The sequence below is a fragment of the Oryctolagus cuniculus genome, chromosome 10, assembly GCF_051225735.1.
Source record: "Oryctolagus cuniculus isolate XC-2025 breed Fujian yellow rabbit chromosome 10, ASM5122573v1, whole genome shotgun sequence".
Lineage (NCBI taxonomy): Eukaryota > Metazoa > Chordata > Mammalia > Lagomorpha > Leporidae > Oryctolagus > Oryctolagus cuniculus.
The window spans coordinates 110,860,480-110,888,408 of NC_142876.1; the positions used below are offsets into that span (position 1 = coordinate 110,860,480).

General features: G+C 62.1%; 2 protein-coding genes across 2 annotated transcripts; one reads left to right on the forward strand and one right to left on the reverse strand.

The window, feature by feature from the left end:
* Window positions 1-2,924: 2,924 nt before the first annotated feature.
* Window positions 2,925-12,246, forward strand: CHST13 (carbohydrate sulfotransferase 13). Its single transcript, XM_051851786.3, has 3 exons — window positions 2,925-3,156; window positions 9,137-9,219; window positions 10,684-12,246. The coding sequence occupies exons 1-3, from the start codon at window positions 3,060-3,062 to the stop codon at window positions 11,527-11,529; spliced, it is 1,026 nt and encodes a 341-aa protein (XP_051707746.3). The 5' UTR covers window positions 2,925-3,059; the 3' UTR covers window positions 11,530-12,246.
* A 3,267-nt stretch (window positions 12,247-15,513) lies between these two features.
* Window positions 15,514-17,549, reverse strand: C10H3orf22 (chromosome 10 C3orf22 homolog). The gene is made up of 3 exons (XM_089304922.1): window positions 17,461-17,549; window positions 17,191-17,316; window positions 15,514-15,721 (listed from the first exon to the last, which is right to left on the reverse strand). The coding sequence occupies exons 1-3, from the start codon at window positions 17,547-17,549 to the stop codon at window positions 15,514-15,516; spliced, it is 423 nt and encodes a 140-aa protein (XP_089161048.1).
* Window positions 17,550-27,929: the final 10,380 nt, after the last annotated feature.

The window sequence follows — 27,929 nt, forward strand, 5'->3', positions numbered from 1 at the left end:
CCACCCCGGGGCCACCCCCTCCACTCCCTCATTGGGTCCAGAGTGTGCGGAAAGAGCCACAGGCAGGCCGGAGGGGCAGGTCAGAGCAACACGGCTGATGGGCGTGCGCCTGGGGCAAGGACAGGCTGGGGCTGGGCGGGCACAGTCGCGGAGGGGCCTGGGGCTCCGACTCTGAGGTTTGCTGTGTCGTCCCGCAGGGGTGTTCAGCACACCAGGGTGCAGTGCCGGAACCCAGGTCCATGTGACACAGAGGCTGCCGCAGCCAGTGGGGGCCCCCATCCTCCCTGCCACGTGTGGCGCCTGGGGGACAGTGTGGGGGTAGCCCCTGGACCCTTCGCGGAGCCACATGCACCTGCCCGAGCTCGGCCCTCCCAGGACAGAAGCTCCGCTGTGGGGAGAGCGAGGTCAGGTGTCACACAGCCAGCAAAGGACCACAGTCAAATCCTTGGCCCCTGGGAAGCGACACCTGGGTGTGCCCGAGCTCAGCTCCTGAGGCCTGGGGGTCCCTCGCCACCCTATACAAACAGCAGGACACTCAGCTCTGCCCAGCACCTGAGGCTGTCTGCTTCGCCCTCTCATTGGCCCTGAGGAGGGCACGGTCCCATTTTATGGATGAGGACACTGAGGCCAGGAGAGCCTGTCACAGACGGGGCTGGGACCTGGACCCTCGGGGGCTGAAAGTCGGCTGTAGCCACCCTACGGCCACCACACTCGGCGAGGGTATGGTTCCTGGTGGGACAAGTGCTCCTGGTCAACCTGTGTTATCCTCTAGTTCCATTTTCCAGGGACTTCTCTAAGACCCTCATGTGTCAGTCTCTGCCCCTGGCTCCAGAGACCCACGGGCACAGGTTGCTAGGGGACTTCTGTCCCAAGGTGTGGTCTTTGACCCCGATGCCTGCGTCCCTCAGTCCCCTGGCACCTCCTGGGTAAGAGCAGCACGTTTTGTTCTAGGCAGACGGCCCGTGCCGAGCTCATAGGTAGCGTCAGGGTTGGGGCTGGCTGACCAGACGCCTGGGCACTCAGCCCCACCCCGCACGGCCAGGGCAAGGTGGGGGTGGGAAAGGGGCTGAAGGACAAAGTGACTGCTGACAGCCAATGGCCGTGACTCTCTAGGTCACTGTCAGTGTTGAACTGAACTAAGCGAGAGCACCCCCTCCCAGCTGGGCGTGGCTGGGGAGAAGCCCCCATGTGCCTTTGTGGGGTGAGGAGGAACCACGTCTCTCTCAGCCCGGGAGCTACAGTGTGGCCACTGCCCAGAGCAGGAGGCCGCCCAAGGCCGGGCCCAGGCACCCCCAGCAGGCGGCCACTCCAGCAAGGCCGCCCCAGCTGGTGTCTCCGTGGCTCCGTGGTCACGTGGTATGTCACTCCTGTTTTCTGTGCCCCACCAGGGCAGATGTTGCACCGGTCTCATTCTCGCTCCCACTCCCGGACCCTTAGCAGAGTGGGCTAAGTCTGCCCAATGAGTGAGCCTGTGAGCGGGAAGCAGGACACAGAGGCCTCTCTGCGGAGCCAGGTGTCTCCACCCTCCCACACCCAGACCACCACCTGTTTCCAGGGAGGTAGGTCTCTGGGGAGGAGTCTGAGACGCCATACTCAATTTTGGCCACCAGGTGGCGGCAGACAAGAGGACCAACACTGAGGGACTGAGGGCTCCAGGGGCTGGGACCGTGGACAAGCAGGACAGGTCCGGGGGCCCAAAGAACTCAGGTTTAGATGAGACTTGGGGTGGGGGGCACTGGATGTGGATGATCGGGAATCCTGGGCCCCGGGCCTGGCTGGGACCCTCCCGTCCTACCTGAGAGCTTGGTTTCCCCTTGCCACATCACCATTTAAAGTCACACTTTTCGGCCAGCAGAACTATCATTTGCTTGATATTAAGTGGACCTTTTAATACTTAAATAAATGCAATCGTAAGGAATTTTTAGACTCTCACTGCAAGAGGAACCAGAAGCACTTGCAGGCTGCAACCGTGAGATAATCAGGATACGGGACATTTACCCGTTGCTACTGTCTGTCTCACCGCACCTGCACAGCCCTCTGCGGCTTAGGTGGCCCTGATGTGCAGGGACCTGGCGCACGGGGCGTGAGGCGACCTTCCCCCTCTCACGCTGCCAGTGAGCGGCAGTGCAGGGCTTGGAGCCACAGATTTTTCAGAGTTCTGGAAACAACTCAAGCTCAGTGCACACGCAAGCTAAGCGTTGCCATCCACACACACAGCCACGTTTCCTGCTGGCGGGACTTCCGGGCAGCAAGACCCTGGGGTCTGGAGTGGTCTCTCCCCCTCTTCCCCTCCCACCCCCCGGGCTGGGCAGATGTGTTTATCTTTCTGAGGTGGACTTTGCTCAGCCCTGACCCCAGTGGCCCTCCCAGCCCCCTCTCCCCAAGTCCTGGGTCCTCCCCTGGTGCCGGGGGCAACTGTGGGGGACCTGCCAGGACAACAGCCCCCGATGCCTGGTGGGGGTGTCCCTGAGACCCCCACTCCTCCCCCTCTGTGACCTGGGACTCGGGCAGGACCTGGAGGCGCAGGAGGGAAGCCAGGCGACAGAGTGGCCCTGGAGAATGGTAGGGGTTTCCCTTGGGCCTGGGGACAGGGCCGGGTGAGACAGGGGCTGCACTGCTGGGGGCCGAGGCTCGCCCCAGACCAGTCTGGGGGCCCCTGGAACATAAGGGGGCACTGCCCGGGAGGGGTCTGCTCCCCCAGCCGGCCTCTGTGACCAGCCTTCTTGGCCTTTGGTGGACGACGCACCCAGGGAGCCTCCAGGGGGCAGCGCCTCCCTAGGCACCAGGGCTCCCGCCCCGCCCCTCCCCGCACTGCCTGACCACGCCCCCTCTGTCGGTGTGGGCGTGAGAGGGCCAGGCCCACGGCGGGTGGATTACAGGGATTTGAGGGACTGGGGCCGGCCACCTTGTCTCCACCCCTGTGCCTTGCGCCTTGATAAGAGCTGCCCGCTGGGAGGGACGGAGCGGGAAGAGCCAGCCCCAGGGCGGGTCCTGGGGCCCAGCCCCGCCGCCCCTGGCCAGTCTCCTAGGACTGCACCCCCGCTGGCTGCCCGCACAGCATGGGACGGCGCTGCCCGCGGCGGCGCATGCTGGCGGCCGCGTGCCTGGGCGCCGTGCTCCTGCTCCTGTGCGTGGCACCCCGCGCCCTGCGCCCAGGTGAGTGCTGGCTGAGCCCTGACGGCGGGGACACCTGCTCCTCCTTCTGCGCGGGGACTTCCGGTGGCGCGCGGGGCGCTCACGACCCTTGAGGGCTGTAGATGCCCCAGCCCACCCGCAAGGGTCTGCTCCCCTTCGGCATGTCTCTCAACACAGAGGTGCCCATTCGGGCACCGCGGCCTGGGCCCGACACCAGGGTCGCTTGTGGGTAGCTGGGGCCATTTGGTCAATCGGGAAAGACGGCCTCTCTACCCTCACTATGTGGTTTGCAAGTAGGCGCGAGTGGGAGGGGCGGCTTGAGGCTCCCAGGTCCCCCGCAGGGGGTCCATCTTTGGCACTGCTCGCGGCTTAGTGGACTGCCAGGCCGCCTGCCGGCTCCCGACCCGGTATGCGCTCAGTCTTCACTCTGTCTCTCCTCAGAGCCTCTGCCCTGTCCCATTTTACAGCAGAGGAAACTGAGGCCAGGGCGGGCGAGAGGGTGGTGTGGATGGCTAGGCACTGGCTACACAAGCCCCCTGGGGTGGGCATGCCCAGGCGCCCGCCCTTCCTGTGTGTAAGGGGGCAGGGGGAAGTGACCACTGCCCTCCTCCACCCTCAGGGTGGGCCGAGTCTGACCCCTGCATCCTTAGGGCAGACCGGGTCCTTGCGCCTAAGTAACCACGCCCCGCGGGGTGAGCGGGAGCCCATCTCCAGGGCGGCAGGAGCCCTTGGAGGGATCCAGCAGCGGGCAGGCTGCTGGACGCAGGGCCGCTCGCCCAGCCCTACCTGCTGGGATTTGGCCCCCCTTCCCTGGCCTCGGGGGCCCCTCTACAAGGGCGCTGGATCGAGGACAGCAAGAAATGCCCAGTGCTGAGCGTCCTCATCCCCTGGCTCCCCACCCCCTCTCCCCTCTCTACTCCCCCCTCCCCTCTCACTGCCCACTACGCACTGACTCTGGCCCAGGGTGGGGCCACCACACCTTCCCCTGTGTCTGGTCTCGGTCGGAGCTTCGGAGGGGGCTGGGGTCACTCCTTCCAGCCCCCGCTGACCCCAGCCTGAGCCAGCTGTGAGCAGGTGCTCCTTGTGGCCCAGCTGAGCTATGTCCCCTGGCCCAGTCCCGGGTGTGGCCCTAGTGTCTGCAGCCGGCAGTCTCTGCCCACCCAGTCATTCTGTAGAGGGATGTTTACCCAGTCCCGGGCACAGGGCACAGGGCAGGGCCCCCTGGCTTGTGGGTCTGAGAGAGAGGAGGCGGTGGCTCACTGAGCTGCAAGGAGTGTCTGCAGAGGACCGGGCAGGCTCGGGGGACTGTCCACACACCGTGGGTCTGGCTGTCCCCGCATCGCTGCGGGACACCTCCAGCCACCTCCTCCACCCAGCTTTAAGAGAAGAGAAACAAACCGGGGTGCCGCTCACCCCCCAGCCTTTGTTCCTCTGACCTCCTCCCACCCCCTGTAAAACCTGGGAGAGGAGTCCAGGGGGCTGGGAGACAGGCGATGACACTTATCAACCTCCTGCCCAATTGCTATTGTCAGAAACCCAAATCTCAGCTCTGTACCCTCTGCCCAGCCACAGCCTAGGTGCTCGGGGCTGGAGTTGGGGGCGGGGAAGGGAGCTGTGTGGAGGGGGGAAGGGCCCATTCCCCACAGAGACCACCAGCTCCCTACCTTCCCAGCTGGACTGCTGCCTCCCTTCTCCCCCTGGAAGCCAGCTCCTGTGCAAGGGTGGCCGGCAGGGGTGCAGGGACGCATCCAGGAAGCGCCCTCCCCTCTCTCTCCCTCCTCTGGTCTCCAGCACCACAGCAGCTGTGGATGTCCGTGCGGGCTGAGCACAGGAGCCAGGGGGGGCCCGGCGCCCCTGCAGTGGGCAGAGAGGACAGCGGGGTGGGGGGAGGATCGCGGAAACACCACCAGCTCCGTGGGTATCTCCAGCTTTTCATGAGACACTGGTGTTCTGGCTCCGCATAGAATGAACACAGTGACTCCCGGGGAGCCAGGTGGCCGTGGCCAAGGCACTTGGCCTTGGAGCTGAGAGGTTCCCGGGTAGGCGTGGCGACAGACTCCTCCAGTGCAGAGGCTGGGTTCCTGCCGGCCCGCTGGAGGAGGCCTGAGCCGGGAGACGGCCGCCGGCAGCTGCCCTCTCTCATGCCCCGCGGGCCCTAGCAGCAGGTATCCTCTCTGCCCCCTTGCTCGGCTTGGGCCCGGGCCCTGGGCTGTAAGCCCTGGACTCCTTCCCCGGCCCTGGGCCCGGCTCACTCACCCGCAAGGGAGGGACCGGAACCCGGAGCCATCTCAGCGAGCACAGACCCAGCCTCAGACACGCCGAAGCCAGAAAGGGATATCTGCCTTCAGGCATGGCTGTTTCCAGGGGCTCACGGCCCATCCCTGGCCCTGGGCTTGCGTTCCTCTCTGGTGCTGGTCTCCCAACCATGCCCCAAGCAGCTTCACCTCAGCGACCCCAGCCCAAACAGTGGGCTGCTTTACCGATGCAACCGGAGTCCCAAGGATACAGCTCACTGACCTGGACTGGGTCACGTGGTGCCTGTCGCTGAACCACCTGCTATGGCAGAGAGGGGTGCGGTGCTCTGATGGGGCAGGCCTGGGTCACACGCCCTCTGCCAACGCCCGTACGAGGGCATGTCCATCAGAACCTCACGGACTGAATGGATCTTAGTGCGTTTTGCATTGTCACAGCAAAATCCCCCAGGGGCCGGGTCCTTTATAGAAAGCAAGGCAGACAGGGGCATAAGCGGCACCCATGGAAGAGCTCACACGTGGGAAGGAGGAGACCGGGGAGGGTCAGGCTGGCGCCGCTGCCCCGGGAGCTAAGCCTGTCCTGGAGGGGCCCTCCCGAGGGTGGTGTCGCCGTGATCCCCTGCCCCGCCTCAACACGGCCACCTTACGCCAGCCCCTGCCGCACACACTCAGGCTATACCCGGAGCACAGAGCACAGCTGCACCCACTGCGCCTCTACTGCAGGGAAGCAGACTTGGCAGAAGGGGGCATGGCTGTCGGTGGCCACTCCCACACCGCTGTCCATTCTGGGTCCCGCTGGAGCGCCCAGAGCTCGGAGGCACGGCCAGCCAGTTACAGATGAAGAGGGCAGGCAGGCGGGATGGATGCCCCAGCAGGGGCGGTGCACGCGAGCCCACCTTTGGCGGGAAACTAAGATCAAGAGACAGGACACGTGGGACCAGGATTTGGAGCCCAGGCTAAATGCCAACTCCTTATTCTTTCTACTTTCTAGGACAGGGGCATTTACGGTGGGCTTTAACGGCTGCCTAGGAGCTTTCCCGCAGGGGAAATATGGAAAGGAAATCGCAGGCAGAAGGAACGGCACAGACGGAAGCAGAGAGGGCTGGAATAGGCTAGTGTGTTCCGGAGTATGCTGTGCGTGGAGCTCAGAGTCCTTGGGAGGGAGGGGGAGAGGGAAGTCGGAGACGTGGTATAAGATGGCGCTCCCCCTAGAAGTTGGGGTGCTGTCCCTAGCCCCTTCCGATAGAGCTGACCTCCCAGGCCGTTCGACTCACACACGAGCCACAGCACGGTAGCCAGAGCAAGTGCCATGGGTCAAGGAAAAGCAGAGGCGGGGGGGATCCTGTTTGCAGGTTTGCAGCTGATCCAGGGGCCCTCTCTGCCGGGGGGGGGGGGGGGGCGCTGGAGCTGAGACCTGGCCCCCTCCCCCCGCCTCCCCGCCACTTCCTGGTCCCAGGAGAGCTCCCCAGGCCGAGGGGGCGGCTGGTGCACAGGCCACGAGGGCGGAGCCCGCTCCTTGTGTTCTGTGATTGGCGGGAAAGGCCTCTGGGTCAGTGAGCCAGGACGCGGGGAGGGGCCTGGGGAGGAACCCGGAATTCCTGGGAGCGTGTGCGGAGCCTCGGGAGTCCTGGGCTCCCCTGGGTGGGCCGGGCAGGAACGGGAGACTCAGGGGAAGCTCCTGCGGCTGTCCCGGGATTGCCGATGGGGCCTGCCCAGGGCTGGCTGCGTGGGGGGCAGTGGGAGCGGGGGCCTGACCGTTGTGGGGGCCAAGCTGATGGCAGTGCGCCCAAGAATGACCGGGGCGGACCAGGTTCCATTCCAGATAGCCTGGACTGGTTATTCCTGGTGAAGGGCTTGTCCCCTGTGTTCCTCGTCCCCCAAAGGAACAGCCCTGAGTCGGGGACACACAGGTCACCCCCAGGAGCCCTGTGGGGGCAGGCATGGGGCAGGGCAGACCCTGGCTGGAGGCCCCCCGTGGGATCAGTGTGGTTTCGCCTGCTCTGAGCAGTGGCAACTTATTAACCAGGTGCCGCGTGGCACAGCCTCTGCTCGGCAGAACGTCCCCGCAAGAGGTCACCGTGCCCCGCCCCCCCCCCCCCGAAGAGGACACGAGTCCTTCTGTGGGCGGGAGTGGGCGTGCGGGGACAAGGCCGTCCTCAGCTGGAGGTCCCGTGGGAGGACCCTGCACCCAGGGCCTCGTGTGGCCAGGGGGGCCTCCTCGCACCATAATGGAGACAACCGGCCTGGGGGTGCTGGGGACGGACAGGGGCCGTGCGCAGGACGGCCCAGCCAGGAAGCAGGCACAGGCAGGCCTGCGGCGCCTGGGCTCACATCCCGTTCCAGCACAGCAAATATGCTGTGGGGCCTTGGGCGAGCGGCTCTGCCTCTCTGCCCTCGGTTTCCCTATCTGTGAAATGGGTAGAACAATACTGCCCACCTGACAGCACCACCCATCGGCCTGCCCCCCAAACCCAGAATCCTGAGGGCCACAGACACTTCCTACATCCCCCTTGTTCACCCAGAAGCCTCCAGCCCACACTGCAGTGGGCACCTTGGGGTGTTGGGGTAGCCGTCACACTGGCACCCTGGGCAGGGGACTGTGGCCTGCCTCCGAGGCTGGGGCCGGACCGTGGGCGTGGCTGCCCACCCTCCAGCTCTCCCAAACTGCTGGTGGCTCGTGCCTGCTGCTCTGTGCCCCTTCACCGTGGCTGGCTTGCTGGGGGCTCTCAGAGCCCCTCTGCCTGCTCATCAGGCCTCCCTGGCTCTGCCTCAGTTTCCCTTTCTCTCAGCCACAGCCCCGCCTTGTTCTCTGCCTGGCTGACCGCTCTCTTCAGCCTTCTCTCCCCGGGCCCTGCACATCATGTCTGCTTTGTTCAGGCAGACACTGTGTGGCTCCCCCACAGCCACCCCGAGCTGTCCTGGGCCCAGGAATCTCCAAGGTGGCCTCGTGCTCAGCGCTCCTCCCGCCACGTCTCCCCCTCCAGGGCCAGCCTGCCCACCCCGCAGATCCCAGGGCTCCTCCACCCGTGCAGTGGGCAGGGCGCGGCTGGACAGAGGCGGCCCGGGCCCTGTAATCACTGGCCACAGCTATTCTGGGCCTCTCTGGCGCCCGCTCCCTCTCCCTCTCTGCCCACAGGTCCTGGGGGGAGGGGGTCTGTTTCGGGGCCCACGTTCTTGCAGGCTGCGGTCTGGCCAGGGAAGGAGCAGCCCTCGGCAAGGCGGGTGTTACTGGAAGGCTGGGCGCCTCGGGGTTGTGGTGGGGGCAGCGGCTCTCCCTGGGCCTTGTCCACAGGCACTGGCATTTTCTCAGTCCGCAGCCCTGGCCTGCAGCAGAGCCAGAGAGATGCTTCTCATGGGTGAGAGGGCGGACAGGACGCACTGCTTCCCAGCGTGGACGGCTGCTGTCCTTAGGTGGCGGTGGCCGAGATGGCCCCCAGGCCAGGCCTGTCCTTGCTTTGAGGAACTGCCTGACATGGCAGAGGTCACCTGTCACCTCGCTTCATGACAGCCGTGTTCCTGGGGCTTGTGCAGCTGCCAAGAAGTCAGCCACAGGTCCCGCAGAGACCTCCGGGTCGGGGTCCAGGGGTGGGTTCCAGTGCTGGGATCTTAGGCCCTGTTAGTGCCTTCCCCACTCCATCAACCCCTCGGAGCCAGGCAGTCACAGAAGGCTCGGCCCCAGGAGGTGGCCAAGTCCCCAGCGGCATGCTCCACCCCCGATCCTGCCCTGACACCTCTCTCATCCCCCACAGCATTTGAGAGCAGGCCTCTGGGCTCTGGCTGGCTCAGCGGGAGGAGGAGGAGTCCCTTGCAAATACTGCACGACCTGGACCAGGTAAGTGGACAAGGGACCCCAGGGATGGCCCCACTCCCCCGGCCACGGGAACCAACAGCCCCAGTGCTGACCTGCCGCCGCAGGCCCCATGGGGCTTCCCCAGCTGCAGGCTCTGTCCAGAGAGCAATGCCAAGGGCAAGTCTCAGGGGTGAGGTAAGGGGCCAGGGTCTCCCTCCACCTGCATGCGCATCTGGGCCCAGTCCATGGCAGCGTGAGGCCACACTGTGTAGCACTGTGCCTCGTGTTGCAGTGTGACCGAGTGAACCAGACCCCGTGCCTGCCCTGGGGGAGTCCACAGTCCAGGGCGGGGGCAGCTGTCGCGTTACCTTCCGAATTTCAGTGCGTGCTCCAACAGGAGAAGGTGCAGGGCACCTCCTACCCCCCACCTCCGGATTGCTGGCCCCACACCCAGTGTCTGCTGAGGCCCTGATGGACCCACACACTGCCCCGCCCCCCCCTACACACCCCATACAGACACTCTTCCCGGTACCATGGAAGGATGGCCTGATCACCCATCTATGTTGAAAATATCATTAAGTCAAAAATGCACTTGTCCTGACTGGTGCAGCACACTGGCCACCCCAGCCGCCCTGCACACTGCCTGTGTCTCCTCGTGGCTCAGGGGCTCAGGGGCTCAGGGGCTCAGGGGCTCGGACTGCTCACCACCGGCCTGGGAGAACGCCCAGAATCTGTGCACGGTATCTACTGCAGGAGCGTGGCTCACCTCACAGCATCTACAGCCGGGGGCCAGCTGTGCTCCAACGGGAGCCCCACGCCCTGGGCCCCTGCACACAGGCACTTGTTCAGACAGTGTGTACTGGGCACCTACTGCCTGCGGTCTGCTCAGGCCGAGGAGATCCAGGGGCCACAGATGGGCTGGGTTCCTGCCGTAGGGAGCTGGCAGTCCCTTGTAGTGTGTGTGTGGGCGGAGCCATCGCCCCATCATCGCCTGCATTGCCAGGCCCTGACCCATGCGCTAAAGGGGGACGCACAGGTGTAACAGGAACTGTAGCCAAGAGGGGCCTCGTTTAGATGGGGGATGGGAGACTCTGAGAAAGGTTGAGACCTGAAGGTGAGAGTTTACTAGACAAACAGTAGCGACAGAGCAGGGGGTGCGCCCAAAGGGTCACACCCTTCAGTTGCCAGCCGGGAGGCCATGCCTTGCTGGCTGTGGGCCCCGTAGAGAGCAGAGGGTGCCCGATCAGATGCCTGTTAGTCTCACCGTAGCTGGCTGCCAGGATCAGCCATGGACGCGGGGCGTCAGCTGGCACTTAGAAGAGCCTGTGCCCGCTGGCGGCCCGGCCTCCGAAGCCGGCCCCAGCTCTCCGGCCAAAGCTGTCTTGAGACCAGTTTCAGCCTCTCTTTGGTCAAGCCAAGTTTCCGGGGCAGGGAAGGCTGGCACCCCAGCCGCCAACACAGCCCTCAAGGTCCCGCCCCCTGTCCCCTGTCCCCTGCCGCCCGCAGGGCCCGCGCTCGCCCCTGGCCGAGGCGCACCGCCAGCGGCGCGACCTGCTGCGCCGCGCCTGCAGCCGCCACGCGCGCCGCCAGCGCCTGCTGAGGCCCGAGGACCTGCGCCACGTGCTGGTGGACGACGCGCACGGCCTGCTCTACTGCTACGTGCCCAAGGTGGCCTGCACCAACTGGAAGCGCGTGCTGCTGGCGCTCAGCGGCCGCGCCCACGGGGACCCGCGCGCCATCCCCGCGCACGAGGCGCACGCGCCCGGCCGCCTGCCCTCGCTGGCCGACTTCGGCCCGGCCGAGATCAACCGGCGCCTGCGCACCTACCTGGCCTTCCTGTTCGTGCGCGAGCCCTTCGAGCGCCTGGCGTCCGCCTACCGCAACAAGTTCGCGCGGCCCTACAGCGAGGCCTTCCAGCGCCGCTACGGCACGCGCATCATACGCCGCCTGCGGCCCGGAGCCCAGCCCGAGGCGCTGGCCCGCGGCCACGACGTTCGCTTCGCCGAGTTCCTGGCCTACCTGCTGGACCCGCGCACGCGCCGCGGAGAGCCCTTCAATGAGCACTGGGAGCGCGCGCACGCGCTCTGCCACCCGTGCCGCCTGCGCTACGACGTGGTGGGCAAGTTTGAGACGCTGGCCGAGGACGCGGCCTTCGTGCTGGGCCTGGCCGGGGCGCCGGGCTTGCACTTCCCCGCGCCGCCACGGCCCAGAGCGGCGGCCGCAGCGCGCGACTACGCGGCGCGCCTCTTCCAGGACATTAGTCCCTTCTACCAGCGGCGCCTCTTCGACCTTTACAAGATGGACTTCCTGCTCTTCAACTATTCTGTGCCCGCCTACCTGCGGCTGCACTAGCGGCGCGCGGGGCCGCCTCCCCTCCCCCCAGCCCGCCTGTGCACCTGCGCCCGGGCAGCTGCTTGGAGGTGCATTCCCATCACGACTCAGGAGGCGCCGGTGCTGCCGGTGCTGCCGGTGCTCGGCCCCGCAGAAGCCCTGCACCCACGCTTGGCTGGTTGGCAGCCCACCTGGTCACAGGTCACGCCTGGTTTGGGTGCAACCTGCTTTGGGCAGCCAGCCATACAGCTGTGCGTTTGCCTCTGCCTGTGCCAGCTGATGGGCACCTCCCCTAGGCACTCCAGGGCGGGCAGGTTCTGCGTAAGGAGCTTTTTTTTTTTTTTTTTTTTTAAGGCCCTGAAACGCCACTTTGTGGATCAGCTCTGCTTCTGTGCAGGGAACAGAATGCAGATTTGTGGCCCACCCAGGGCTCCGCCCATCCCCTGCCCCCGCCAGGACAGTCCTGAGCCAGCAGATTGGCCTCTCCTTGGCTGCACGCGGTGCAGGGCCAGTCCTGCAGGCGAGACTCTCCCCTCTTCCCATCCAGGGGCCAGCGTGAGCCTCCTTCCGCGGTGCCAGACAGGACAGGCCCACCTGTCCCCACGTGGCTCGCGCTTGCTGTCTGGCGAGCTGCTGGGCCTCCCTGGTGTCAGCAGAGCCCAGGCCGCTGCGCTGGGCAGGTCTGATAGGATGGGGACAGGCATGTGTTTGAAATAAATGGTTTGTTACTTTCTGATATTGCTGGTGTGTCTCCACTTCCTTGTGCAGTTCTCTTGGTTTGGGGGGCGTGGGGCCGCTGGATCATCGGCAATTCACTGGGTCTCTGAGCCTCATGTCCCCCTACCACCAGATGGTGTAAGCAAGCCAGGTGGGACCCCAGCACAGTGGTGTAGTGGGCTAAGCCTCTGCCTGCAGTGCCAGTATCCCATATGGGCGCTGGTTCGAGTCTAGCTGCTCCTCTTCCGATCCAGCTCTCTGCTAATGGCCTGGGAAAGCAGTAGAAGATGGCCCAAGTGCTTGGGCCTCTGTATCCATGTCAGAGATCCAGAAGAAGCTCCTGACTCCTGGCTCCTGGCTCCTGGCTTCAGATCGGCACAGCTCTGGCAGTTGTGGCCATCTGGGGAGTGAACCAGCAGATGGAAGAACTCTCTCTCTGTCTCTCCCTCCCTCCATTTGTGACTCTGCCTCTTAAATAAATAAATAAAATCTTGAAAAAAAAAGAAAGGTGATTACGAAGAGCAGATATGATCCCAGCCTGGGTTCCCACAGCTCTGAGGGGCTACGTGCAGAGAGGGGGCACTGTGACAACCTGACCCCAGCCAGGGCTTAAAGCCCAAACCAGCTCAGCCAGGCCTGGGCCCTGCTGGGCCTCCCTCTTGGGATGAGGACTTGTGTGCACGTGTGTGGATGTGTGTGTGCACGTGTGTGTATGCTGGGCCAGGAGGTCATGAGTGCCGCCTGACCTGCTGGCTCTGGGGAGATGGCCAGCCCTGGGAGTCTCCAGGGAGGAACTGAATGACCACTTAGTGACTGATGTCAGTTTCCATGGGAAAATGCCAGAATTTTGGTAAGGCTGGAGGTTTTGGAAATCTAGCGCAGTGACGGGCGGCTGGAGGTCATGGAGCGCAGTAGCAGCGAGCCTGTTTCCATCACACACACGTTGGTTCGAAGCCAGCGCCTCGCCCCTGATGGATCACAATTCGATGTTACTCCGCTCTGTTCCCCTCTGTGCCTGGACATTCTGACACTTGTCACACTCGACTCCCCCACTGGGTGGGGCAGCCGCTACACCGTCCCCCCGCCGATGTCCCCCATTCACACTGACACTGCAGGCACCCATGTCGGGTCCTGATGGCTCGCATGTAGCTGTGTCCAACACCACACGGCCCTGTGCCCTCTGTGTGTGGGTAGGGGTGGGGAGGACACTGCTCAGGCCCGCGAGGGCTGCAGGGAGCTTGGGCAGTTCTGGAAGTTTCTTCCTTGTCACCTTGCTGTCCTTAGGGGGTTCTACCTGCTCTGGCTGCCCCCTGACCTGTTTCATCCTCCGCTGGCGTCAGAATGTCAGGGCTTTTATGGATCACAGGCTGACCACCAGAAGTGGGGCCCTTCCCGGTTGGGCCAAGCTGGACAAGGGGGCACCCAGGTGATCGCCTATTCAAACTGTATTCCAATTCCACAGGGACCAAAGCAGGCAGTGAAGTTGCACTTGAAGCTTCGCTTGCCAGTTTCTCGCTGTCTCAGAGCTGCGGCTGCTCACCCGGATCCCAGCACAGGGGCAGCTCTGGTGGCCGGGGCCACAAAGGTCCCTGCTTCTCTGGCTTTCATTGGCAGCAAAATAAATGTTTTTTTTTGTTGTTTGGTTGGCTTTTTTTTTTTTTTTTTGCAGTTATGGGGTGGATTTGTGTTTTTCCTGTGTGGCTTTGCCATCTCCCCAGCTTCCTGGGAGGTTAGACTTGGGCTAACATCGATCCCTGCTTCCAGTCCACAACACCATCTCATGCCTTCGTCAGTTTTAGAGTCTCAGCTGCGTGCATCTGTGTATTTCAGCACCTGGCCGGGTGGCCCAGGGCGAGGGCAAGCCCAGAGCTGCTCCAGTGAAGTATGGGACAAACCAAGAGGTCAGCAGAGCCCCGGACACACGAGCTGGCTGTTCCATCCGCACTAGGACAAAGGCGCACACCTGTGACACAGGCACAACAGCGGTGGCGAGGACAAGGAGCTGCACGGCCTCTCTTAGACGCGCAAACGCACTTAGGTGCTGCGAGACCGCTGCTGACGTCTGCAGAGGAATTGTGCAGGGAGGGGCTTGCTGAATCACCCCTCTGTTGCCAAACGTTTACGCTGGTTCCCCCTTCTCCGCATGGGATTTTGCAACGGGCAGCTTCCTGCAGGGTGTGCGTCCTCCTTCGAGGGTGCTGCACACAGGCGGACACCCCGCCTTTCTAGTCTGCATCAAACGCTCCCGGGAGAGGGATTACTAAGTAAGCACCGCGCACAGGAGACGGGAGTCTCACACAGCATCTTAACTGCTAAGCCAAAGGTCCATCGCGAGAGATTATCTTTAAAGTGGGAGGAGAGGGGTGGTCACAGGAGAGATGCAGGGGTGGGGGAAGGAGCTCTCAGGAGGGTATTGGGTGTGGTCAGGTGCCCACCATGGTCATGCTATAGGCTCAACACGCGTGACTGGTTTTTGCTTCTATCAAATAGTCCCCAGCTTTAAACATTGGCAAAGACCGGAAGACATAACATGGTCCAAACGGAGATAGGTCTGGCTACAACCCAAGAGGGCAGGACTCGGGGGCGGGGGCGGGGGCGGGTCCCTGCTCCCTGCAGGCTCGGGGAGGAGGGGCACTCCAGCCCCTCTGTGTAGACCAGAGTGCAGCACAGGGAGCTGGATCGGAAGAGGAGCAGCTGGCGCAGTGGCTCTGTGGGCTCCACTGGGGTTACGCCAGCCTCGAGGGGTGGCCCTGTTTAATCATGCACTGCTTCCCGTTAGGCACTGGCACTATAGGGGCAACGTCAGACTCTAACAGTGTTACATTCATGTATGACAACTTCAGAAAAAGGCGGGCCTCCCTCCCTGACCGTCCCCAAGCTCCCCAGAGACAAAGGCTGCCTGTCTACCTGTTCCACACCCCCTTTGAACCAGACAAGGCGGTAGCACGCTCCACACACTTCTCTACTCTGCTTCCTGAACACCCTCCTAAAACTCCTTGCAGGTGCGTGCAGATCGGTCCCTATGGAGTAGCCTTGCTGTGGCCCAGCAACCCTGCAGGTCAAAGCTCATTAGCCCAGCTGACCATTGGAAAACAGTGCCGGCTCAGAGAGGCAGAGGGACAGTCGGGGTGGAAGCGCGATTTGAACCTGCAAAGTTTATTAACATGGCATTGTCTGTAGGGAGAAGGGGAGTTCCTGGTTCACCACAGCCAAGGGGCTCAAGCCTCTGTGCCCACTGCCCCGGGCATGCCAAGGAGAAGGTGGCCCTGAGGGACACGGCGCTGGGCTCTAGGCGAGGCCCCGGGATGGCCCCGCTGCCTCATTGGTGCAGGAATGTGTGGCACGGGCGTGCAGCAGCCACAGCTTGTGGGACAGCTGTTTGGGGAAGCGACACTGGAGTAACTTGAGCTCCCAAAGGTTACAGAGCCGGGGCTGCAGCGGCGGCGATGGTGGCAGGCAGGAGCCCAGCGGGCCTGTGAAATCGGGAGCACCGAGCCTAGAGGAGACCACAGAGCCACAGCTGACTCGGGGGCTCTGCTGGCGGCAGCCGCTGCAGACCAAGGGGGTGAGCGGGGCCGCAGCTGGGAGGGCTCCAGCCACCATCGGCCCCCGGCCAGACCCGTCCCAGCCTTTCCCACACGGAGCCAGCGGTGGCCCAGGAAGCCGCCTCCTCCACCTGCTCCACCAGCCATCCCAACATCCCCTCCCTAGCCCCCAGGCCCTGCCCTTCACCAGGTGGGCTTGTAGCAGGCTTGGTGGCCCATCCCAGAAGCAGCACTGCATGTCCTCTAGATGGCGCTGTTCTCTGACTCTGGTCGGGTGGAGGGTGGCGTGGAGGGTCTTCCCCTGCCTCCCACGGGAGTTCTGCTGCTCTTTGACAGGGACCCCACTACTGCAGCCCTGTCCGAGCTCCTGTCCTCACAGCCAGGCCTGTAGGGCTGGCGACAGCCCCCCTGACTGCAGCCCACAACCGCTAGACACATTCCTTAGCCCAGCCCCCACTTGGGTGCACCCCAAGGACCCTCCCCACCCTACCAGGCCTCCCTGCCCAGTGTGGGGCTCCACACTGTCCTTCCCGAGGGTGGGGGTCTGCTCCCAGCCAACCTCAGCCTCCCTCCCTGGTCCCGGCACAGGTGGACTGCACCAGCCCCTGCCCCGACTCTCTGCCGCTTCCCCGATACGCAGGTGGAACCCGAGACCCCTGCCTTGGCAGCTCAGCCCCTTGGGGCTCCCGTGCTCCGGCAGCCCACGGAGGGAGGAGCAGGAAGCCGGGGGGGGCAGGGCTGCACATGAACAGGGCAAGCCTGTGTGTGTGTGTGTGTCCATGCGTGTTTACACGGCCTCTCTAAGGGGGGCGTGGACTGCACCCTGGTGACCCTGCCCTTTGCTCTGAGGTCCTGCCAGCTTTAACACTAACCAGAGCGTGAGGGAGGGGCCAAGGCCCTGGAGTAGGGCTGGGGGCGGGGCCTTTACCAAGGGGCCACGGGAGTCCCCGGGACCTCACAGTCCCTTCTGCCAGGCCCCACCGTGCTGTGCCCACAAGCAGCAGCCTGCACAGTCTGAGGTGCATCCCACTGGGGGATGTTCCCGAGGGTGCCCTGGTGTGCAGGGACGTTGAATCCTTACGCCTCTGCCCCCCATCTCTGAGCCCAGGCTCAGGTCTCAGATTCCACCCGACGAGAGCAGCTGCGAGTCTGCGGGTGTCCAAAGCAGAAACTCCCACCAGCGCCGGGGCCCTGAGAGTGGCCCGACCCACCAGGCTGTCCCGAGGCCTGCAAGCTGCCGCCTCGCCCGCTCTGGCCCCCTGCGCCACTGAGGGCTGCCTCCCAGGCCCCGCGTGCCTCGCCCGGAAGCGCCTGGAGTGGAGCACACTGGGAGGGTGGCGTGGACTTTGTTTGCCAAGCCTGGGGCGGGAACCCGGGCAGCACGCAGGCGAGCCAGGGCCCCACTGGGGTGGGAGCTCACCCTCGCACCGGGATGGACCTGGTGGGCACGAGGTTCTTCTGCAGGGGCAGCTTCTCCCTCTGAGGGGTGCTCTTGGCTTCCCAGGGCTTCGGCGACTCTGAGCTGGGCTCTGACAACCAAGAGAGCCTGTGGTGGGTGGGCACAGAGAACAGGGGGAATTGGGGGGCTCCCTGTGGATCAGAGATGCCCCCTCACTCCTGTCCCCCCAGAACATGTTCCCAGGGATCCTGCAGAAGCAGGGCTTGGCCTAGGAGTCTGGGCACCTCGTACCTATATGGAAAGTTTTTGGCAAATCTCTCCTGGGCCTTGGTCCTGGACTTGTTTAGCTGACGAGGCTTCCTGGGGGCCTTCAAGTCCATCCCAGGGCGGGCTAGGCTGAGGCCCAGCTCTCAGACATGGCTGGAAGACAGAGGGGCCAGGAGAGCAGGGCAGGGGCTTCCCCCAGGAACACAGTGTCCTCACCCAGGTGGTGGACACAGGAGGTGGCCCTGCGTCGTGGACTGAGCAGGCCCAGGGAGCCAGTTAGACCTGCTCCTGTGTGCCAGTGTGCATAGGGGCAAGTGTGCCCACATGTGAGTGTGCATGAGTGTGCAATGTGCAAGTGTTGTGTGTGTGCACGTGCAAGTCAAATTCACCGTCGCGTTGCCCGTCCCTCGCCTGCTGACTTGTGTTAATGTATCTTCACTGCCCCAGCTATGGCGCCGCCGCCAGCACAGCCCACGTGGGACTGCAGGAAGCTCCACCATTGGCAGAGGGGTCCCTGCCCCCGGGAGGAGGGAGAACCAGCTGTGACGCTGCCTGCTCCAAGTATAGACAGGCCCTGGGCCCAGGCAGAGGAGCACTGGACATGGGCTCTGAGGGCTGGAACATACCCACCGCCATCTTAGTTCTGGAAGATCGGCCCGCCCAGGAGTCCCTTATGCTGCCCCAGAAGCGCCGCCTATCTGCTCGTGACCTGTCCCTTGGCACCACCAAGAGGTCGCCCTGGGCCCTGAGGCTCTGGTCCTCCATGTACAGCTCTGCCAAGGCTGCAGCTCTCGTCCAGCACAGACTACTGAGGGCCCACACAGCCTGTGGCCCCAGCCCCTTGGCCGTTCTGAGCACACCCAGGTCCCTTCACTGGGCCTGAACCCACAGTCCCGCAGCCACAGCTCCCATCAGACCCCGCGCAGCCGGTTACTGGCTTTTCCCTGAGGAGTCGGGGAGGGCCCGGGGTCAGGCTGGGCAGTGGGGTGGTCACCACGTGTAGGCTCTGGGGCCTGGGCCGCGTCTGCCCAGCGCCAAGCAGCTTGCTTCGTTTTCTCCACCTGATGCAGAACCTGCCATCACCACGCGGTGTTTGAATGTGGCTCTGCCTGCACCCGGTGACGAGGGGGACAGAGGTGGGTGCAGGGTGGGCGGGCTGTGCCCCTCCTGTCAGGCCGCTCGGCCTCAGGCAGCCCTGGGCCAAGGACATGGGGGCCTGGGGACCAAAGGAGGCAGAGGTACCCCTCTCACTCACCCCATCCTCACTTACCCTCCCCCAACGCGTGGGGACGGCCCTCTCTGTAAACGGACTTGGCCGAGTCTGCTTCCCCCAGGGGCAGCGAAGCCACTGCAGGGCCCAGGGCACCCTGTGACCTCTAACCTCTGACCCCTGCATCCCCATCATCTCTACCCCATCTGATCACTTGGAAGCTTCTTCCCAGCCCAGGCGGCCGGAACTCACCAGGCAGCTCTCCCAGAATCCTGGCCTTAGCAACCACGAGGGCTTGGAGTCGAAAGCCCTGGAACTGCTCCTGCCCCGGGAGGCACGGGCTGGGAGAGCTGCTGCCCCCCCACCCCCCGAGCTGGGCAGGGCCGCCTCAGTCTGAGAGCGAGGCGTGAGCCCGAGGGCTGTCAGGATCCTCCAGCCAGAACAGGCCGAGCGTGAGAGCTGCAGCCGCGGGTGCCAGGTGCTGTGTGCTGGCAGGCGGGCCCACGCGGGCCATAGTCCTGGCTGCCAGCACGGAGCTGCTGCCCCAGCTCCCCCCCCCCACCCAGGTCAGGAAGGGCCCACGGGCTCATTGCGACATCAGAAGACTCTGAGGTCACAATCGGGGGCATGGCAGCTGCGGACCCCTGGGGCACAGATTCCAGCTGTAAGCCCCCCACCCTGCCCCACTTCCCGGCCCTGTGGGCCCCGGCTGGCAGGTGTTTCAGCTCTGTGTGCACAGGGACCCATTTCATGGCCAGGGTCTTGCCCCCGTCAGGCTGTGTGAGCAGAAGAGATGGCCGGAAACGCTGGCTGCGGACAAGCTGCTTTGCTGGCTGGCCTTGACCGCAGCCTCAGCCGCAGCCCCGGGAATCGCCAGGCTGGGGGCTCGGGCCCAGGACAGACGGCGTGGTCCAGGGTGAGGGCTTGGGCTCCGGCAACTCCCAGGCTCGGTCTGCCACTTCCTTCCTGTGGCCTCGGGCAAGTGACTCAGCCTCTCTGTCCCATCTGCAAGGGGACAGCATTAGCACTGCCTCACAGGCGGCTGCGGGGGGCAAGTATGGCTGTGGCTGTCGCAAGCTCAGAGCACCCCCGGCGCTGGGGCCACACACAGGTGGTTCACGGCTGGGCTGCCAGGCCCCAAGGCACGGAGCAGGAAGTGGATTCGGGACAGACAGGTGGAGACCACTCCCTGTCTGGAGGAGGCCCAGGCGGGGAGGGGGCCAGGGCCCTTGACCTTGAGCGTGAGTGCAGACACAAGGAGCATACTGTGCCAGGTTAGGGCCCCTGCAGGCAGCACCCGAGATGGACACTGTGGTGCCCGTGGTCACTGGGGCTCCGGGTACAGAAGCAGGACAGGCCTCCCCAGGGCCTGGCTTCTGCCTGAGCCCAGGCCGGGTGGGGCTCGGGAGCAGGAACCGCGGCGCACGCCGAGCCCACCTGAGCAGCCAGGCAGCCCTTCCTGCCCCAGCACGGTCCCTCTCTGGGGGGGGGGGGGGGGGGGAGACGCTGCAGGTGTCACCAGCGTGGGACTGCAGAGGACCTAGTGCCACTGCCCAGAAAAGCTGGGCTGGCTGGGGAGCCCACCTTGCTGCTGTTAGAAACAGACTGAGAGGGGGACAGGGCCGAGATTCGGGCAGAGGCCTGGAGGAGAGACCAGAGCTGCCAGGAGACTCCGGGGATGTCTCAGGTGGCCTAACCAGGGCTGCGCGGGAACTTGAACTTCAAGCAGGCGGCCCAGATCCCTGAGCCTTCAGTCTGCCCCAGACTCCTCACTGGGACAAGTGACATTGAGCGTTTGCTCAGTAGAGGGGGTCCAGACTCTTGGTGGGAGCTGGGTGCAGACACGGCCTCCTCTCGGCTCGCTGTGTGGCTCTGGGCAAACGACGATGCTCTCTGGGCCTTGATTTCGTCATCACTAAAAGGATTTGAGTCCTTCAGCCCAGCAGCTGTAGAGAACCAAGACGAGAACTTCCCAGGGGTCTTTGGGGCACGGGGTGGTGGTGTCCCAGTGGTGCCTTGGATCATGGTGTTGACAGAGAACAGAGGGCAAGGGTGCATCTAAGGGTCATGCAGGAGACAAAATCAACCTGGCATGGAGGCAGAGGCTATGGGGGGCCGAGGAGCCATCAAAGAGGATTCCTAGGTTTTTCTGCTGCTGCTAGATGGGGCTGGCCCAAGCCATGGGAGACCACAGCTTCCGCGTGGTCCAGTTGACCTTGAGCCTCCCTTGAGACACTTCACTTAGGCAACTGTGTGCCTGGGTGTGAGATTCAGATGGGTGAGGTCTGGGGTGCGGCGCGGGTGTCACTGGCACACTCACAGCAATGCCGATGACCATGGCAGTGGGTGGGGGCAGGGCTAGGAGGTCTCTGCCGAACCCAGTGACCGAGGAGGGTGCACACAGAAGTCCCAGTGTGTGACGTCAGAACAGCATGTGGCGCCTGGCTCCCGCACTGGAGTGCCAGGGTCAAGTGCAAGCGCGGCGCCCAGCTTCCAGTGCAGACCTGGGAGGCAGCAGGAGACGGGCCCAGTCCCTGCCTCCCATGTGGGACACCTGGACTGAACGCTCAGCCCTGGCGTGGGCCTCGCCCAGCCCCAGTGAACCAGCATTTGGGAGTGGTCTGTCTGCATCTCAAGTAAGTTAATTTTCTTAAGAAAGAAAAAAATTTACCTTGAAAAACAAACAAAAAAAAAGCCAGGAGGCGCCTGTAACTGTAGCAGTGCCGAGTGACCAGCGGTGACAGTGCCCTGGCTGCGCGCATGCGCGGTGAGGCCAGGGACGAAGTGCAGCGCAGGCAGGAAGGGGCGGGGCCAGGGGCGTGACCGCTTGCACCTGCGCCACACCTCCTCCAGCCTCTCTCTCCTTGGAAGTTGGCTGATCTTTTTGATTAGGACCAACAGGATTGTTGTGGATTATTTAAGAGTTTTCTACCTGTCACCTGTGAGCAGAGATAATTTTAATTCTTCCTTTCCACTTTGAAGGCCTTTTATTTCTTTTTCTGGCCTAATTGCTCTGGCCAGAACTTCCAGTGGCACCACAAGGGTCTTTGAAAAACGTGTGGGGAAATGGAATTAAATAAATTTATTTTGATGCAAAAAAAAAATAAAAAATGCAGTCCATGCTTACGCGGTGTTTTCCAAACGTTCGTGAAAAATTCATCTCGTGAAAAAAGAAACTTTGCATTTCAAATCTCAAAACTTTTGCACTAAAATAAACTCATCCTTTAATTCCACTTTCCGTGAGCCTTTCGGAGTATCCTGGTGCAGGTATAAAGGAATTCTGCCCCACTCTCAGAGCGCGGGACGAAAAGGCGTGGCGTGGTGCGGCGGTCAGAGCTGTGTCCCCGGGGGAGCCCGAGCCAGCTCGGACTGCGGGACGCGTTCGGTGGTCTCCAGGCTCTGCCAGGCCCAGCCGCTCTGAGCTGATGGAGTGGAATGGTGCCATCGTGTGGTGGCAAGAAGGAACAAGCAGCAGCGGACGGACAATTCTAGCGCACCCTCCCCCCTTGTCAGCGTCAAGGCCGCTGAGGGCACAGGGACCCCCACGCTTGGGACTTTGAATCCTGCCCCAGACTTAGTCGGACCTGTAAGTCCATTAAAGCGAAAACTCAAATTGCCTGTTGTTAAACAGAGACCCAGTTCACCTTGGAGAATGGACAGCTGCTTGTGGTGGGGGGTTCATTTGGGACCCCACGGACACCAGCGTCCCACCCGACTGGGATTTGCCCTGTGACTGTAGGAGCAGGGACATGTGACACCGCTGGCTTCTTTTGGTTTGCATTTGCACTGCGTGGCACAGGCCTTGTCACGGGGCCAGCAGTGCAGCCGCATCCCCTGGTCCCGAGTCCTGGCCTCATCACTATGGGGGGGGGGGGGTGAGCAGCGCCCGGGCTAGGGAGACGGGCAGCTGCAGAAGACAACGCCCCAGAGGAAGGGGTGGGCGGCAGGGCTGTCTTCTGAGCGTGGCCGCTGTCCAGCTGTGGACACTTGCGCCAGATGTGCGCTTCATGTGCTGCTGGTGGTCTGAGAAACTGCTGGCTCCCGGGCAGAAAGCCCGTAGCAGAGGAGCCGTGTGGGTGCCAGGGCCAGGGACCATGCCCAGGGACCACCTCGGAGGGAAGACGCCGGAGCCTACAGTACATCCAACCCAGCAGCAAGAGATGCCGATGGCTCCACTGTCATTTAAACACAGGGGGTTGGCCTAATACCTCCCCCCAAGCCAGCACAGCAACATGGGGTCTTAGTCAGTGTTCAGCTGCTGTCACAGTCAGCCCCAGGCCACAGAGCCTGCCAGCCCCCACTCCTCTCTAAAGATGAGCAGGCAAGTGGCCCGAGCGGAGCTCAGCGAGGTCCCTTGGAGACCCCAGTCCTTCCACCAGGTTCACCTGTGAGCTGTGTGGTCTGAGACAGCCCCGCCCCCCACCTGCACTGCGGCGGTGCCACTCGCCCAGGTCACGTCTCCTGGAGACACCCAGCTGCCAAGGTCTCCAGCCGGCGTTGCGTGCCCAGACAAGGCTAGGCACGGAGATTCCACTCCTAAAAGGGAACAAAAGGAGAGCAGTTTGGCAGGAACCAGCCAAGAGTTGCTCTAAAGCTCCCAGAAATGAGTTCCAAGTAGAGCGGTCTGAGGCTTGCGGGGGACACAAGTGGACTACCGTTCGGAGTGAATGCTAGGTGCCACCAGTCCGGCAGCAGCGGGCAGCCAAGGAATACGGAAAGCTCTTGTAACTCCCAATAATATAGAACAGCCCAGTTAAATTCTGGACAGAAGACTTGGACAGGGGCTGGTGCTGTGGCGTAGCGGGTAAAGCCGCCACCTGCCATGCCGGCATCCTATATGGGCGCCAGTTTGAATCCCGGCTGCTTCAGTTCCAATCCTGCTCTCTGCTATGGTCTGGGAGAGCAGTAGAAGATGGCCCAAGTCCTTAGGTCCCTGCACCCACATGGGAGACCCAGAAAAAGCTCCTAGCTCTTGGCTTCAGACTGCCCAGCTCTGGCCATTGCAGCCAATTGGGAAGTGAACCAATGGGTGGAACACCTCCCTGTCTCTTTCTCTCTCTCTCCTCTCTCTGTGTAATTCTTTCAAATAAATAAATAAATCTTAAAAAAAAATAAAGACTCGGACAGACAGTTCCCCCAAGAAGTTACATATGCAACTGGCTAACAGCACATAGGAGATTCTCGATGCTGTTAGGCATTCCAGGAGTGAAATTCAACCCAAAACCTCCAGTAGGTGGTACTTCAGACCCACCAGACGCCTCATATAAGGAACTGCTGAGGGTGTGGGGAAACTGGGAGGATCACTCTGCTGGGGGAGACACGAAATGGTATGGCTACCCTGGCAAACAGTGTAGACTTTTTTTTTTAAGGAATTTATTTATTTATTTATTTGAAAGGCAGAGTTACAGAGAGGCAGAGAAGAGAAAGAGAGAGATTGATTCCTTCCGCTGGTTCACTCTCCAAATGGCTGCAACGGCCAGAGCTGTGCTGATCCGAAGCCAGGAGCCAAGAGCTTCTTCTGGGTCTCCCATGTGGGTGCAGGGGCCCAAGCACTTGGGCCATCTACTTCTGCTTTCCCAGGCCATAGCAGAGAGCTGGATCAGAAGTGGAGCAGCCGGGACTAGAACCGGTGCCCATATGGGCTGGTGGCACTGCAGGCGGCAGCTTTACCTGCTGTGCCACAGCACTGGCCCCCTAGAAGTTTATTTAAAAGTTAAACATAAACCGACTATAAAGACCCTTAATTCCTCTTTTTTTTTTGGGGGGGGGGGCAGGGAAGTTAAAACGTATGCTGACACAAAGACTTGTACATGAAGATCTTACCAGATCCTACTTGTGAGAGCTAAAAAGTACAAAGCTCCCCGTGTCGTCAGCCGACAGGTGGAGGTGCGTGGAATGTTCCACGTACTGCAGCGTTAGGCAGCCAGGGGTAGGAAGGGCGCACTGCCACGTGCCACGCGTGGGACAAACCTAGGAACCGCGGTGCCAAGTGAGGGAGCCACATCGTGTATGCTTCCCTCTGTGTGAAGTGCCCAGAACAGAAAAGCTGTGTACACAGAAAACAGTCTAGCCGGCGCCGCGGCTCACTAGGCTAATCCTCCGCCTTGTGGCGCCGGTACCCCAGGTTCTAGTCCCGGGTCAGGGCGCTGGATTCTGTCCCGGTTGCCCCTCTTCCAGGCCAGCTCTCTGCTGTGGCCAGGGAGTGCAGTGAAGGATGGCCCAAGTACTTGGGCCCTGCACCCCATGGGAGATCAGGAGAAGCACCTGGCTCCTGGCTTCAGATCAGCGCGGTGTGCTGGCCGCAGTGTGCTGGCCGCGGCGGCCATTGGAGGGTGAACCAACGGTAAAGGAAGACCTTTCTCTCTGTCTCTTTCTCTCACTGTCCACTCTGCCTGTAAAAAAAAGTAAAAAAAAAAAAAAAAAAAAAAAAAACAACAACACCAGTCTGATGCTCCCCCGGGGCGGGCTGGGAACAGGGACTGGCAGTGGGCGCGAAGGCTCTTTGGGGGATGACAGAAATGTCCCACCACCAGGCGGAAGTGATGGTTACCCAACTTCATGTATTTAAGATCACCAAGTTGTACACAGGAAAACAAGGTGAATTTATAAATTTATAAATTTATAATTTATAAACTATGTTTCCACCGAGTTATGGAAATAGTCTTTCTCTTGAGGAACACCAGCTTGGAGATAAATGCTCCCTTGTCTAAACCGCGCCGCCTGCTTGATGGCTTCCCAGCCGGCGTCTCTGCGGACTGAAAGGAAGACGACCCACAGGGAGGTCACTGCACGCTCCTCCACTAGGGGGCAGCAGAGCGCAAGCCAACGGGAAATCGCGACAGGTGCTCAGTAAAGCCACACAGAGCATTAGAAATTCAAACACTGTCCTGCTCCCCTAGGGTGGGGCCCGAGCCAGGGCTCCACTGAAACCTCCTCTTGGGTCCTCCCCGCCCAGGTCACTGTCAGAGTCCTGGGGGGAGGGGGCGGCGGGATTAAGGGTAGCACGGGGCTCTCTGTGGAGCAGCACACGGGAGATGGGTTATTTCTGGCAAGTGACTACAGAATGAAGTCACCAGCAATCACCCATCCTACTCCAAGGGAAAGAACACTCTGCTTAAGCTGCAAAGCGTACCCCAAAGAGCTGAGGATGCAAACAGAGACAAAAACAGCCCTGAGACCTGCAAGCTGCTTCCCCTGAGGCAGGAGGTAGAAGAACCCCCACCCCCCCAGGGACAGGGGAAGGGGCTGGATCAGAGCCTGGGATCCCTGGCTGTCTGTCGGCACCACCTACCCGAACCTCTGCCGCAGCTCAGGGTGGGAGAGCTGGGAAGCAAACGCCCTGGGGGTGGGGGTGGGGGTGGGGGGAGTGGATGGCCAGTAGCAGACTGCGTATAGCAGAGGAAGAAATCAGTGAACCTGAAGACGAGTTAACAGCCGACTGAGAGACAGAGAGAAAACAACCGGGGTCCTGGGGGACGTCCGACTGTAAAAAGCCGATGGCGATCCGTCCCTGGAATCCAGCGAGAGCAACGGATGCAAGAGATGTGGGGAGGGGTTACACTTGAGAATGTTTCAAAATTGGCATAAATTTCTCTTTTTTTAAAGATTCATTTATTTGAAAGTCAGAGTTACACAGAGAGAAGAGGCAGAGAGGTCGGTCTTCCATCCGCTGGTTCACTCCCCAAATGGGCGCAACAGCTGGAGTGTGCTGATCTGAAGCCAGGAGCCAGGAGCTTCTTCCAGGACTCCCACACAGGTGCAGGGGCCCAAGGACTTGGGCCCTCTTCTACTGCTTTCCCAGGTCATAGCAGAGAGTTGGATCCAAGCGGAGCAGCCGGGACTCGAACCAGTGCCCACATGGGATGCCAGCGCCACAGGCAGAGGATTAACCTACCGCGCCAATTTCTAGAAATTGAGATATGTACATGTGTGTCCTACTTCCTGCTCTGAAGACGTGGGCGGCCTTGCTGGGGAGAAGGTGGACAGGTAGCCCAGCCAGCCAGGTGGAGAGTGGCAGGGACACAGGTTGAGGTCTCAGAGTTCCTGAGGAGCGGACGGGACCCAACGGCACGTGCAGTGTGCACTGGTTCCATAGTAGACGGGGTCATGGGCGTGGTCCCTGGACACCTACCCCAACTGGGGAACAGCTGAGTCCTGCGACTGCATGTGGCTGGCCACGGTCAGAACAGCTCAGGGCATTGTCCGTACTACTTCTAAAACCCAGAAGGATCTCTGATCACGCTAAGCTTTTAGCCCATGGACTAGTTAAGGCCGTCAGCGACATTAAAGGGATTCGCTGACTTTGACCTGAAGTTAAATTCACGGGCGCACCACCTTGTACAGTCATCAGGCTGCCGGCTGCGCGTCTGCTTTAAAAGTGGCGAGAGCCAGTGAAACAGTGCGGACAACCTCCTCCCTGGTGTCACCAGCAACTGCCACACGCAGTGGTCTGTGGCCATTAACCTCACGCAGAGGAAGCACACGCAAGGGTCTTCTGTGCTGGAAGAAGATGGTCTGGGGCCATGGAGCCGCAGCAGGTCTGCCCTGAGCAGGCGCCCGACAAGTCCAGGGCTGTCCCACACCCCACTCCCAGTGCACAGCCTCCCCGGCCTCCCACAGAGACTTCACCCGAACAGTAACATTGCCCAGCGCACCAGCGCCGCCCTGGAACCTGCCCCAGAAAGTGGCAATGAATATGCACTTCCCCACTGCCCCCCGGCAGGCGGTACGACAAGCGACAAGCGGGATGGAACTCACTGCTCCCCAGGTTCAACAGCCAAGCATCTACCTGAATTTGGGAGGGAGATGGACAGAGTTCCGAGAGCTGACCTGGGTGACCTGGTACAACCCAGAAGAGCCCAAAGCAGGGGTTCAAGTAGCCACCACAAAGCTGCCAGCAGCATGGGACACTGGCCCCAGCCACCTCTGCCTAGATGCTAGCTACACGACACAGCACCACCCTGGGGCCAGGGGCTTAAGCCTTGCTGTCGGTGCCACTGAGATGCACCCTGGGTTAACCAGGGAACCACAGCCTACGAACGGGCAAATTCTGAGACCGCATCTCGGGACTCAACACGCATTTTCCATGAATTTTTGGTGACCCCCTCACGCGCATCGATTTCAAAAGGTTTCTGCACCAAAATCAGATCCTTCATTCCATCGACTTTTTGGAGCACCCAAGTACCCCTCGACCTCAGACAGACAGACAGACCTGGACAGACACACAACCTGGGACCACTTTACGGAGCTCTCCGATCCACACTCCGCTCCCTAAATATCAGTT

Excerpts from the sequence above, each read along its gene's own strand:
- CHST13 (XM_051851786.3), top strand. The coding sequence starts at position 3,060 with ATGGGACGGCGCTGCCCGCGGCGGCGCATGCTGGCGGCCGCGTGCCTG. Across the intron at positions 3,157-9,136 it reads ACCCCGCGCCCTGCGCCCAG|CATTTGAGAGCAGGCCTCTG; the intron begins GTGAGTGCTGGC and ends CATCCCCCACAG. Across the intron at positions 9,220-10,683 it reads TACTGCACGACCTGGACCAG|GGCCCGCGCTCGCCCCTGGC; the intron begins GTAAGTGGACAA and ends TGCCGCCCGCAG.
- C10H3orf22 (XM_089304922.1), bottom strand. The coding sequence starts at position 17,549 with ATGGACTTGAAGGCCCCCAGGAAGCCTCGTCAGCTAAACAAGTCCAGG. Across the intron at positions 17,317-17,460 it reads GCCAAAAACTTTCCATATAG|GCTCTCTTGGTTGTCAGAGC; the intron begins GTACGAGGTGCC and ends CACCCACCACAG. Across the intron at positions 15,722-17,190 it reads AGGTCCATCCCGGTGCGAGG|GCTCGGTGCTCCCGATTTCA; the intron begins GTGAGCTCCCAC and ends GGTCTCCTCTAG.